The sequence below is a fragment of the Pseudonaja textilis genome, chromosome 10 (genome assembly GCF_049901715.1).
Source record: "Pseudonaja textilis isolate UNSWEBS1 chromosome 10, rPseTex1.2, whole genome shotgun sequence".
In the NCBI taxonomy this organism is placed as follows: domain Eukaryota; kingdom Metazoa; phylum Chordata; class Lepidosauria; order Squamata; family Elapidae; genus Pseudonaja; species Pseudonaja textilis.
This window is the reverse complement of record NC_141999.1, coordinates 17,256,259-17,269,880: the sequence shown is the minus strand read 5'-3', so window position 1 is coordinate 17,269,880 and position 13,622 is coordinate 17,256,259. Positions and strand designations below refer to the sequence as shown.

General features: G+C 43.5%; 1 protein-coding gene across 1 annotated transcript in view; it reads right to left on the bottom strand.

Moving 5' to 3' along the window:
• The window catches only part of LOC113437671 (IgGFc-binding protein-like), a 30,382-nt gene extending 17,666 nt beyond the window's left edge, over positions 1 to 12,716 (bottom strand). The window contains exons 1-5 of the mRNA XM_087939423.1: positions 12,651 to 12,716; positions 8,198 to 8,771; positions 4,321 to 4,925; positions 1,778 to 2,345; positions 67 to 659 (exon numbers count right to left, since the gene is read on the bottom strand). Coding sequence (XP_087795549.1) covers positions 67 to 659; positions 1,778 to 2,345; positions 4,321 to 4,925; positions 8,198 to 8,771; positions 12,651 to 12,716 — 2,406 coding nt within the window. The remainder of the gene's footprint in view (positions 1 to 66; positions 660 to 1,777; positions 2,346 to 4,320; positions 4,926 to 8,197; positions 8,772 to 12,650) is intronic.
• Positions 12,717 to 13,622: the final 906 nt, after the last annotated feature.

The following is a 13,622-nucleotide window of genomic DNA, read 5'->3' as shown; positions in this document are numbered from 1 at the left end:
AGAAAGCTATCGCCGCCACGACTCCACACACTCATCTCCTCCAGTGAGCAGGATTCAGGAACTCACCTGCGCATATCCCCACTTGTCTTGCAACAGAGAAAGTGCAAAGTTCAACGTCTCCACCGTGACCACCTTGGGCACTGCGATGTTTCCATTCCCTGAGACCTGATTCTGTATCACTACAGTAAAAGGTGGCAGGTTCGCAACCTTTGTGGTAAACATCGACTTGCTTAGGATGTAAGAGCAGGTGCCTTGGAAGTCAAAGGGCAGCCCATCAAAAGTGAGGTAGAGATCTCCAACAAGAGAACAGGTGGCACTTCCAGTGGGGTAGCATTTCTGGTGTCCATCTTGTAGCTGGCATACTTCATTGGGACCACAAGGGGTCACTTCACACACCACGTTGCCACCAGCCTGGCAGACACAACGTTCTTGGCAAGTTGGATAGAACACTTCGGAGACCGGATAGTAGCGCCCTTGATGGAGGCAGCCACACTTCGCCATCGGTACACACACGTCATTACTCCGAACAAAGTTGTCATTGCAGACACAATCCTCTTGACACTTGGCGGGGCAAGGAGCTGGGAAATAGAGGCTGCTACAAGCCTGGTCGCATTGTTTAGCACAAAGTTCATAGTGACTGTTGGCAGAACAACGTGGAGCTAAAAACGAGAACAGAAGGAATAAGTTAGTCATGCAAGAGAGATAATGGGGCACGGGACTAAAACTCAGTCCTTGCAGAAGAATAAGAAAGGGTAAAAAAAATACAGGTAGTCCTCAAGTTACAATGGTCTGTTTAGTGACCATTCGAAGTTAAAACCACACTGAAAAAAACTTATAAATGTTTTTCACACTTATGACTGTTGCAGCATCCCCATGGTCATGTGATCCAAATTTGCACTTTGGCAACTGGTTTGTATTTATGACGGGCGCAGCGTCCCAGGGTCAGGTGATCACTTTTGTGACCTTCTGACAAGCAAAGTGTCAACCCTAAAGCTGAACTGACCGAGGCCATTTTGAGGCTTCAGTGTTGCCACGCTGGAGCTGAGGGATAGGGATGGGGGAATAGAGGTAGATGGAGTTTGTAGCCAAAACAAAATACTTTCTTCTGGGAACCAAGGACATTCTCACAGGGGGCCAGAGAGAGGAGGAGTGAAGTTACCAGGCAACCAGACGGAACCCTGATTGGACCATATGGCTGATTGTTTGGGGAAAGGAGAAAACTTTCACTTTTAATTAGGTGAAAACTGCGGGAACATTTAGAGTTGGTTTTCACCAGCCTGTGCCAATATGATATACCAAATGAAACTCTTCTTTGAGCAACCATCCTGCCTCAGAGTTCTGTTTGCCATGGGTGTATTACTTGGAACCCTGACACAAAGTCAGTGGGGAAGCACCAGGTCCACTTAAGAACTGCATTACTCACTTAACAACCACAGCGATTCATTTAACAACAAAAGGGATGAAATGGGGCAAAACGCACTTAATGACTATTTCGCTTAGCTATTAAAATTTGTGGCTCGATTAAAGTCATAGGTTGAGGACTACCTGCAATGGCCCAACCCTTGCATATGGAAAGATAAGCTCTCCTTGGTACTTCTTCTGCAGTAAAATTGCAACCTTCAGGTGACTAAACTGCTTGATTAGTTGGTCTAAGCATGAAGCATTTCTTCTCTTGTGTACACTGACTCCTTTCTCTATGTGTGGTTTTCCCAATCCCACTAGGAACAGACTTTTCTTCCCCAAGTCAAAGCGCCCAGTTTACATCCGAGAGACTCACGGCAAAAGGTTGGAGTTCTCCAGGGGTATATGGTGATGCCAGCAGCTTGGCAGGCCAAGGCATAATTGGCGATGGCTGCGCAGACAAAGGCGTAGCGTCCCTTGAGGAAACAGGAGTCATAGATGCAGTCCTGGAAGGCGGCTTCTTGATCCACCTGGCCGTGGCATTCTCTGAAAGGCCCGTTGACGGCTACGATGAGACCACATTCCCGTCCTGAAGCCCGCTGCTGTTTTGCTAAGATGTCCACTCCAGGGCAGGCGGGATCTATGACCTGTTTGCAGCTTGGGTCAACTGCCTTGGTGCCTTTAGCACCAAACACGGGGATTTGGGGAACAAGGATCCCTCCGGGCACAAGAGCATCGTCCGCAGGTATGTTGTTGAAATTCCCACACAGGCCACAGAGCGTATTTCTATATGTGCCGGGTATGGTGACTGTGAGTTGGTGGTCCCAATTAAAGCTGACTGTGAGGCCAAAATTAGTTTCGACCACAGCACTGGGGCCTCTCCGATATATCTTGACTCTGTTTCCAACAGCATTATAAGGCAGGCAGGTCAATATACCGCCAACCTATGAAGGAGAAATGGGATGCTTACGTTAAGTCAATGAAAAGGAGCAATGATGGAGGGGAGGGGGAAACCAGTCATGTCAAAGACTATCTCTCATCTCTTCTATCCTTCTCAGGGTCTGCATAACAGCAGAAATAGAGGTCTATTTTTTTGACCAGAGATCATAGCATTTTTGTCATTTTTCTCCCCACAAGAGCAGAAGGCAACAATGGTTGGAGCAGAGACTTGGTGAGATCATAGGATTGGAAATTTTGGGATCATTTCTTTATGTGCATCTACGTACTTTAACGTGCATATGTTGCCTCTGATGCCTGGTAATGGAGCCTTCCTTCCCCTCCCAAAAAAAGGACATGGAATCTCCCTGCACCAACAGAAGGACACTTCTATAGCTTAGAAGCCAAGTATCCATCTTGGAGGCCTACAAAATGCTCTTCTCCATTCTCTAGATACTCAAATGATATATAGCAATATTATAGCACTTAGATTTATGTACTACCTCATAGTGCTTTACAGCACTTTCTGGGTCGTTTACAATGTCAACATATTGCCAACAGTCTGAGTCCAAATTTTATCAACCTGGGAAGGATGGAAGGATGAGTCAACTTTGAGCCGGTCAGGATTGAACTCCAGATTGCGGACAGAGTTAGTCTGCAATACTGCATTCTAACCACCAGGGTTCCTAATGGCCTGCAGATAAAATAATGATGGCATTCTAAGATTATTAATAGGAGAACAGCAACCGGCTGCATATCTATCTGAAGCTGTTCAGTTGTGTTACAGGTAAAATATTGTGACAAGAAATCAGAAATGAGTCATTCTCCAGAAGAAGGATGGGATGTGTAATGTATCAGCGTATGTATAAGCATAAAATGCTTGTACATAGGTGTAAATTTTAGAGGTACATATACACCTGCACCACTTTCTATAGGTCCCCCAATGTGGCAATTTATATGGTCCTCAAAGCCAAACTACTGCCTGGCTCCAGCAGATCTGGATTATTTGTGTTCAATGAAACCCACTAGTTTATTTGCAGCCAGGTAACACAGTGGTTAGAATGCAATATTGCAGGCTGACTCTGCTCATTGCCAGGAGTTCTATTCTGACTAGCTCAAGGTTGACTCAGCCTTTCATCCTTCCGAGGTCAGTAAAATGAGGACCCACCCTGTTGGGGGGCAATTATGCTGACTATGTAAACCACTTAAGAGAGAGCTATAAAAATGGTACCAGTATGAAGCAGGATACAAGTCTGTCATTATGGCATCCACTAGTTATCTTTTTGGTTTGATTGAAAGATAGAAATGGCAGGTTGGGTTGATTTTAGAAGCCTCAGGCATCACCAGTCCTTCGTAGGACTCTGTTTATAAAAGGAGCATTAAAGAGAGATCAAGGCAGGGATGGGATACTACCAGTTTGACCAGTTCGAACGAACCGGATGTTAAGTTTTCATCTGGTTTGCTGAACTGGTATTTGAACTGACCGGCTGGCCCCGCCCCTCCCAGGAGTCTCCACACGGTCCATTTTCCATGCAGGTAAGTGCAGGGTCTGCGCAGAGGCTCTGGGAGGGGGAAAATGGGCCTTCCGGAAGTGCGGAAATGGGCCAGTTTCTGGCTTCCGGAGGGCCTCCAGATCCTGGAGGAAGCCATTTTCGGCCTCCCAGAGGCCCAGGGGATGCCTCTGGACCCTTGGGAAGGTGAAAAATGGCCCTCCCAGAAGCACTGGAAGTCTGAAAACGGGCCTCTTTCAGGCTTACGATGGGCCTCCAGAGCCAGGGTGAGGCCATTTTCGCCCTCCCAGAGGCCCGGGGGATGCTTCCAGACCCTTGGGAAGGTAAAAAAAATGGCCGTCCCAGAAGTTCCGGTAGGCCACACCCACCAAGGCCGCACCCACCTAGCAACCGGGCAGAGAACCGGTTGCTGGGATTTTTGAATCCCACCCCTGGATCAAGGTTGTAATAACCAGATACTACCCAAACTTACCAAGACTTTCCCAGGATATTGTCTACTGATTATGATCTCAATGCCGTGGACGTTGATTTGTACACTCCGGGTCCAGGACACAGCACGGTTTCCCCGATATTCATTCTGGACATAAACACCAAACCAGTTCAGATCCATGGGTTTTTCACACACTTCAGTGAGGACGTAGGCGCAGGGTCCTTGGAAATCAAATTTATACTTGTCGAAGGTCAAGTAGTGGGGATCACCATGAATTTTGCAGCTAACAAAGTCAATAGGGTAGCAGTCCCTCACCCCTTTTATAACTAGGCATTTTTCTGAGGATTTGCAAGTTTGTTGGGTGCACTCAACCCGATTCGTGGCTGGGTTGCACACACATCTCGTTGTGCACTTATCGTCGGCCCAGAAAACCTCATTGGGTGCATAGAGGTAGCCTTCATGCAGACATCCACAACTGGACTTAGGGATGCATTTGCCCTGGCTCAGCACATAACCTGGTAGGCATTGACAACCTTCTACGCACACCGCTGGGCAGAGGAGCTGCTGTTGAGTTTGTTCATCTAGGCAGGTGGCTGGGCAGGCTGTTCCACATTGCTGGTACTGACTGTTGGGAGGACACTCCGGTACTGTGTGGAGAAAAGAAAAGAAAAAGCTATCAATATGCTCTTCCTTCCTCCACTACTGAAAGGGCAAGAATGGAGATGGCAAAATGGCGTCTCTTTAGAGATGTGCTAATAGGCAGCGACAAGACTATATTTATCCCAGATTGATAAGTGGCTGCTGCCTTAGAGAGCACATTACCGTAATAAGATCCTCACCTGTTGAAACCATTTAAAAATAAAATTAATCCTCATTCCCCGTAATTAGACCAAACACACTCCCAAAACGACCAGCTGCAAAATAGGCTGGTAAATTTGGGATAACCACGTCTCCTTCACTCTTTGACTTCGGCTCTTTGAAAACACAGCACATTTTACGCCTTGGAATGTGTCTAAATATATCAATCAATTGTCACTCAATCTATTCGTATTGATTTGGGGGGGTGTTCCATGTATTTGTTCCCCAAGATGCCAATCCGCTCCATACAAATTCATCGCCTGGTCCATTAGCAAGAGCGGTGGTTTCACAAGTTTACCGACAATTCAATGGCAACCACACAAGGGCACATTGTAAAACAAGCATCGTTCCCTAGAAAAGATGCCACCATTTGAGGCCGCCAGGGTGGCAACTGTCCATAGCTGAAGAGTTAATTCCTTTTCCAGGATTCCTTCCAAAGTTTTTAAGGGGGGAAATGATCATTAATTCATCCTGAAACAATTGCTGTCACTCCAGTTTAGAATGTGCCTTCCTTAGAATACAGATCCAAGCCCAACTCAGAGATTAAAAGTGATCCTCAACCTGTGTGAAAATCATTGAGTTTTCCTGATCAAAATGATGGGCATACCATGTAGGTTTTTAGAATGTTCCTAAATCTGTTTTCAGCTATTTATCAAGTTTTAGTAAATTAAAGCTGTATTTGAAACTGAGTAAGGTAGGAGAGATACAGATAGACAAATTAATATGAAAAAAAGAAGAGCTGGATTTTAAGAAATATGATTTGCTACCTCTATTCCCGTGCTTCGCTATGAAACTATGATCGGGTTTAGTTTAGGGGGAGAAAAATAAGGGGGAAAAAATGTGCCTAGGCCTACCAGCATCCGCTGGTATTCACCTGGCTAGCATCCTGTCAGTGTGTGAGAGCTGAGGGCTGTTTGGAAACTGAAACATGGAAACTGAAACAGTATTTGCTGTGTGAGCAAGAAGGAGACAGCAAGGAGCCTGGGCGTGGCTTAGTTCAACTGTTCTGTACTAAAGCTGCTTGGTGCTGTGAAACTAAAACTGAAACTGAAACTCCTCTCCTCAGCTTGTGTTTTGCATTTGAAACAGATTTCTTTTCCAGTGGGGAGGGGGACTAAACTCCTTAGCATCAGAGCGTGTTAATAATAATATACAAAATGCTAATGCTCTGATGGTCACTTTCTTAGTGAGCATCTAGAAGCCAAGAGGAACAAACGTACCAAATTTCGAGTTTGTAGGCTTTATGGTTCTGGAGACTTTGTGATAATTCTTGCATAGTATTTCACTTTTATATATATAGATTTGGAATACAGTGACTTTGTGCTTTGGCTGTTGATACACATAGAAATCTAATCCTACATATACCAGTATTTATGTACGAAGCGCGTCCCCTGACTAAAAGATGCCCATAAATTTACGGAAGTACACATATTCTTTTGAGAAAAGAACAAAAGGAGGAAATAAAAGGAAGAGAGCTCGTGAGAGCTGAGCATGATTATAAACATGAAGTGCTGACTGATCGGATTTTAAGAATAGCTTGGAATCCAGTGGAGAATTAAGACACGCACAGGGTCTTTGGAAGCCAGCTCAAACTGAAAGTAATTCTTTCCATTCAAGATTGTCAAGCAAACTTCTTTAATGAGATTTATTGAGATGAAAGCAACAGGGGGGGCTTACAAGAATTTCAGCTCCTCAATAGTTCCTATTTGTGACCATTTCACCCATGGTATGGGTAGTCCTCAACTTAGGGCCACAAGAGCCCAAAATTTCTGTTGCTAAGCAAGGCGGTTGTTAAGTGAATTTTACGACCTTTCTTGCCACATTAATTCGGCAAATCCCTGCATCTGTTAAGTCAGTAACACGGTCGTTAAGTGAATCTGGCTTCCCCATTTACTTTGCTTCTCAGAAGGTTGCAAAAAGGGGATCACACGTCCCTGGGACATTGCAACCGTCATAAATATGCGTCAGTTGAAAAGCATCTGAATTTTGATCATATGACCGTGAGGATACGGCAACAGTCATAAGTGTGAAAAATGGTCCTAAATCCCCCTTTTTTCAGCGCTGTTGTAATTTTGAACGGTCAGTAAACGAACTATTATAAATTGAGAACTGCCTGTGCATACAGATAGAGACTTTCTCAGTTTCTCTCTAACAGCTTTTGGAGCAAGGTTCTTTTTACTGATAATGGAGGAGCTTGGGGCTAGTTTACACAATTAGCTCCTTAATTTTATCATGTGTCAGCAACCAAGCACCACAAATAGCCCCGAGGTAATATTTTACATTGTGCCTTTGAATCGCATACTTTTGCATCCGGTTCTCACTTGTTTTAAATGAGGTGGGGCTGGGGGTCAGCATTCCCCCTGTAGAAAGGTAGCCCCACCCCTCTCCTAGAAGAATGAAATAGAGAAATATTTAAAAACGCAGAATATTGTATTTCCCTGGATAAGCAATTGAGAAACATGCTTTTTTAAGAGGGAGAAAGCAGCCCCCACTTTCTTAATAGCCCTCAGCAGATGTCAGCACTTAAGAGATAAAGAGCTTGTTGAAAGAAGCCAAGTATCTAGGTAGCTCTATTCAAAGGCAAAAATTCCCTGCAGCAAGACCTGAACAAAGGTAAAATTAGCCCTGACTCAAGATCCAAACCAGGACAAAACCATTAAGCCATATTAGGAATTGTCCAACACCCTTTCAGAATACAAGATCCTTCATTGCATCATCTTAGAGCAGACCAAACTTCAACCCAACTTAGCTCAGACAACCTATAGAGCCAGCTATGACCCCTACATAACCCCTACAACAGCCAATTTGATGTATGTTCTTGCACAGGAACAGGAAGCTCAAGTGCAAAGCTCAGAGAAGGTATAAAAAAAACCCACATTCTCAATTCCATGTGGTCAGCTTCCCAGAATCAAACCCATGTGGTTCTGCTTCTTCATTAAACCATCTTTCCAAGTAGCCTCTGGCCTCCATTTTATCTCCAGTGGCTTTCTCTCAGATTGGAACTGAACTAGATGGATATTTTTTTTCCAACACCATCTTATTGAATTCCTTGCATACTTACAGCATCCGGCCAATTTTCTCCATTCACCAATCTGGACCCCATGTTTCTGGCAGGCATCTGCGTAAGACTCCAGGGCATCACATACCGATTGTCTGTGTCCTTCATTGGCACAAACATCATAAACACAACCTTCAAGGTAGAAGTCAGGGTCCACTTTAGAATGGCAAGGAGAGAAGGGACCACCGGGAGACTTTATTAAACCACAGTATTGCTCAGACTGGTATTTCTGGGCCTGATCAGCTTGGCAAGGCACGCAAGGCCCATGGCAATCATCCCAACATGTGTCTTGGTCGCCAACATCCACCTTCCAACTCTTGCCAAAGGCGTTGGCATCTGGGGCCTTCATTCCTGCTGGAGTTTGGAAGTCATCTCCAGGATCATCATTATAGTTCCCGCAAAGGCCACAGAGACTTCCCTGAAAAGTACTACTGATGGTGACACGTAGTTGTTGGTTCCAGTCATAAGACATCCGGAGATGAAATTCAGTGACCACTACAGCAGAACCTCCACTTTGGAAGATCTGGAGAGAGCCACCATTTAGGTAGATGGGGAGATGTGCCCGAATGCCATTTACCTGCATTAGAAGAAAGGACAATTGCAAAGGTTGGAAAATTGCAACGACAAACAGAAGCAATTGCAGTCTGGATCCCCATCTGGAAAGGAAGCGATTGCCAAGATATTTCATTTATTTATTTGTTTGTTTGTTTGCTTGTTTTTTGTTTTGTTTGTCAAGCATGTATGAGAAAACAAGTATAAGTATGAACATAATGTATAAACATATAAGTATAAACAGGTAGAAGTATGGAAATGGAAATAGTAGGACGGGGATGGTAGACACGCTGGTGCGCTTATGCACGCCCCCATACAGACCTCTTAGGAATGGAGTGAGGTCCACAGTAGACAGTTTAAGGTTAAAGTTTTGGGGGTTTGAGGATGTAACAACAGAGTCAGGTAGTGAGTTCCAGGCGTTGACCACTCTGTTGCTGAAGTTGTATTTTCTGCAATCAAGGTTGGAGCTGTTTACTTTGAGTTTGTATCTATTGTTTGCCTGGGTGTTATTGCGGTTGAAGCAGAGGTGGTATTCAGCGGGTTCTGACCAGTTCTGGAGAACCGGTAGCGGACATTTTGAGTAGTTTGGAGAATCAGCAAATACCACCTCTGACTAGCCCCGCCTCCATCTATTCTCTGCCTCCTGAGTCCCAGATGATCGGCTGGGTCTCCTTTTGTTGCCCTACACAGGAGAACAGAGTTGGAAAGCAGGCTAGTGGGGTACGGAGGGAATGGGATTTTGCAGTAACCTTCCCCTGTAGTGGAGTGAGAACGGAGATTTTACAATATCCTTCCCCTGCCAGGCCCACCAAGCCGGGCCCATCAAGCCACGCCCACAGAACTGGAAGTAAAAAAATTTGAATCCCATCAGTGGGTTGAAGCTGAAGTTGTCAGCTTCTACTGCAATAATATTATCATTAACCGCAATAATTAAATCATTTTAGTGTCCTCCTGACCCAGGGTTGGAGGCAAGAAAATAAATAAATAAAAGACTATAAAACTAATAAGAAGGGGATTTAAGAATCTGAGTTTTATATTTGTGTTTAACTTTTCATAAATAATTTTAAAATATCAAAATTTTAATAAAAAGGAAGTAAAGACAAGTAAAAGGAAAGTGATGAATAGAAAAGAAAACAGAGAAATAAGATGCAAAGAAGTCGCTTTTGATCTTCACAGCAGTTACAAGTTCATTTATATTTTATCCTATTTTAAGATCACAGCATAATATCCTTCTTTCTATAGTTTACCTTTTCTAATCATCAAACCCCTTAAATCATAAGGTAATTTTTTTTCTTTTTTCGGTAAAAAGTCCATAAAGTGTTTCCAGTCACGAATAAATGTAATCTTTTTTTCCTAATCGGACTAGTCACTTTTGTTATCTCTGCTAATTCTTTCATCTTCACCATCTATTCCTCCATTGCAGATATTTAAAAATCTTTCTACTTTTCTGCAGATAACATATCTCATAACAGTAATCATAGATAAAAAATAAGCTTCTGTGGCTCTTTTCCAATTGGTTGTCAAATAATCCCATTAAGAAAAGTTCTAATTTCAATTGAATATTACTCTCTAAAATAGCAAGGAATTATTTTCCAGGGAAGCCTGAAGTATATTGAGCAATCGGACATGAGAAATTCTTCATCCTAGGAAAACGTAGGCTGAGTTTGCATAACACACTACTCTAAACTAAAATAGGGTTGCGTAGTTGATATTTTAGCACACTGAAGGTGCCCAGCTATTGTGTGAAACAGACACTATATTGCGCCATGTTCCGATTTATTTTTCTGTCTCAGTAATTTTGTGAATGCCGCCATTGCACTTTGTTAAAGCAGCATATTGTGTGAAATCAACTTAAAAAGGGGCTTTGTTATGACTAATTTAAACCTACGCTGTAGGTTTAAATGAATATTTTATGACACATTGTATGCAAAATAGCATTCCACCAACAACGTAGAAGCTTTTTTTCTTTTTTGGGGGGAAGAGGTTTTGCCTTGAAAATCAGCCTAACGTTATTTTAAACAAATAAATCTGAGCTTTGATTCTTGTTCTGCTTGCTTTGCTCATTCTGCTTTTCCTTTAAAGTTAATTCTATGTATGTATTTAATTGCTATATTTAATGAGATGCTATGTTTTCCTTTTTTTAGCTTCTTATCTTAACTACTGCTCCAAAAATTAAACCAACATCTGCAGCCGTTACGTTAAATCTACAAAAATAGGCCAGTTGTCCTTGTTCTAACAAGGGCTTAGAGCAAATAATAAAAACTATCTTTGAATTCACCTTCACCAGGTTTCCTATGAACCCGAAATAAGTCTTGGAAATGTTATCAGGTAGTCTTTTCTCAGGACCACCTGTTGTAGTTAGGTGTAGCAGGTGCGGACGGCTGAGGAGAGTAAGGACTCAGATGAGGGGCCAGGACCATTGGGGAGTGGACTGCTGCCTTCAGAGATTATGGGGGCTGGCAGCAGCGATGAGGAGGTTCCCGAGAAGCCTGTGCCAAGTGTGCGTGCACATAGGGTTGCTTGCAGGAAAAAGCAGCTGCGACAGCACAGGCGACTTGGCAGTAAGGCTGCAAGGTAATGGCCCCTCCTTCAAGAAGATAAAAGCCAGCTGTGAATCAGATGTTCTTTGTAGGAAGCAGACATTTTGAAACTCCACCCTTGAGGACATTGCACTATGTTAAGTTGGTATTTGAAGACTCTTGTGTTGTGAAATATTTCTTATCTATGATTCTTGGCAGTCTCGCACAGTTTTGGCGAGGCTTGTGCTTATCAAAGTTAATTAGTTTGCAGCAGCCTTTTAACCGGGGATTTTTAAGAATCATTAAAAGGTTTCTGTTCCCTTTGATTCGTGTTTGTTTTATTGGAAAAGGGTTTGGGTCAGAACACCACCTTAACCCGGCAGCTGCCTTTCACTCCATCTCTAGATTTTATGTTAGCTGACAAAATGTTCATGTTCTGATTTTTGAAGAACGGTACAAATAAGTATAGCATTTCCGCACAAAACTTGATCGCAGGAAATACGACTTCAGCAACAGAAGGAGGTCAATGTCTGGAATACTCTACCTGACTCTGCGGTTTCTTCCCCAAACCCCCAAAACTTTAACCTTAGACTGTCTACTGTTGACCTCACCCCTTTCCTAAGAGGCCTGTAGGGGGCGTGCATAAGCGCAACTACGTGCCTACCGCCCCTGTCCTAATGATCCCTTTTATTCGTACCCATTTCATGTACTCTTAATCATGTTTATACTTATATATATATTATCAAATGCATGCTTGACAAAAATAAATAAATAAAAATAAATATCACTACAATCATTTTACAAATTTAAATGGGTGGAGAAAGGCCATCTAAACCAGTGTTTCCCAACCTTAGCCATTTTAAAGATATGTGGACTCGGAGAATACAGACTATAAGAGTTGGAAGGGATCTTGGAGATAGAATAAAATAGAATAACAGAGTTGCCTAATCATCTTTGTAACTCTTCTCTGCACCCTTTCTAGAGTCTTAACATCTTTTTTGTATCGTGGTGACCAAAACTGAACACTGTATTAGAAGTGTGGGCTTACCAAAGCAGTATAAAGCACTATTAACACTTCACATGACCTTGATGTTATCCTTCTGTTGATGCAACCTAGGACTGTATTGGGTTTTTTTTGGCAGCTTGCAGCACCCTGCTGGCTCATTCTTAAGTAGTTGTCCACTAGGACTCCTAGATCCCTTTCACAGTTACTGCTGTTGAGTCACCTACTCTATACAGGTACATTTGGTTTTCCTTGCTGAAGCAGGGGTATTCTGGGAGTTGAAGTCCACCCATCTTAAAATGGTTAAGGTGAAATGCTGATCTCAGTGGTGTTGGGAGCCAATTCTCAATGCAGCTGAGATCAATTCTGAATCACCTCTTACCTTCACAAAACTATTTTCTGATCTGGTGATTGTGATCGTGTATCCATAAACCTCAATGGTCACCATCTCGACATAGGAGACACGTTTACTCCCTCTGTTTCCATTCTTAGCATAGATGTGGAAAGACGGGAGTCCGAAGTTATTGCCGCACGTCTTGGCAATTGTGTAGGTGCAGGTCCCTTGGAAATCGTACTTGCGCTTATCAAATGTATTGTAGTGAGGGTCGCCCCAGATCCAGCAGGTACCGTTCGAAGTTGGCACACAGAGCGGTGCACCATTGATCATCTTGCATTCAAGGCCCTTTTGACACAGGACATGGCTGCAGGTGAGAGGACCTAAGGACCAGATATGCAATTTTAATCATTAGTCCTATGTCAATGGAGGAATCAGATTCAATGCAGAATGTCATTCTATTTTCAGTGGCGTTCAGACCTGACTCTGGGCTTTGAAAGTTACAGCCCTCTCTAAGCGGTTTAGAAGAATCAGCACATTGCCCCCAACAATCTGGGTCTTCATTTTACCCACCTCGGAAGGATGGAAGGCTGAGTCAACCCTAAGCCTGGGGAGATTCGAACTGCCAAATTGCAGGCAGCTGGCAGTCAGCAGAAGTAGCCTGCAGTACTGCATTCTAACCACTGTGCCACCACAGCTCTTAAATATTCCAAATATCTTCCCATTCCACCCCTCCATAAACTTATAAGTCAGAAGACATTCTACTCACCTTGCATACTAGAGCCAACAGTCCCGTAGCTGTTCTGGCTGGTCACACCGAAAATGAGAAGGCCAAATGGTGAATTTGGATGTTCCACTCTGTAGGGGACAAGTGCCACCTGCAACTGATACAAGGCCCAAGAGAAAACTGTGCCAGGAATCGGAGTCCATTGCAACGTAGGTAGGGGCCGGCCTCCTACTAGCAGCCCATTGATCTGCTGAGTCTCCACCACCAAAATGGCAAAGTTCTGAAAATTAGCC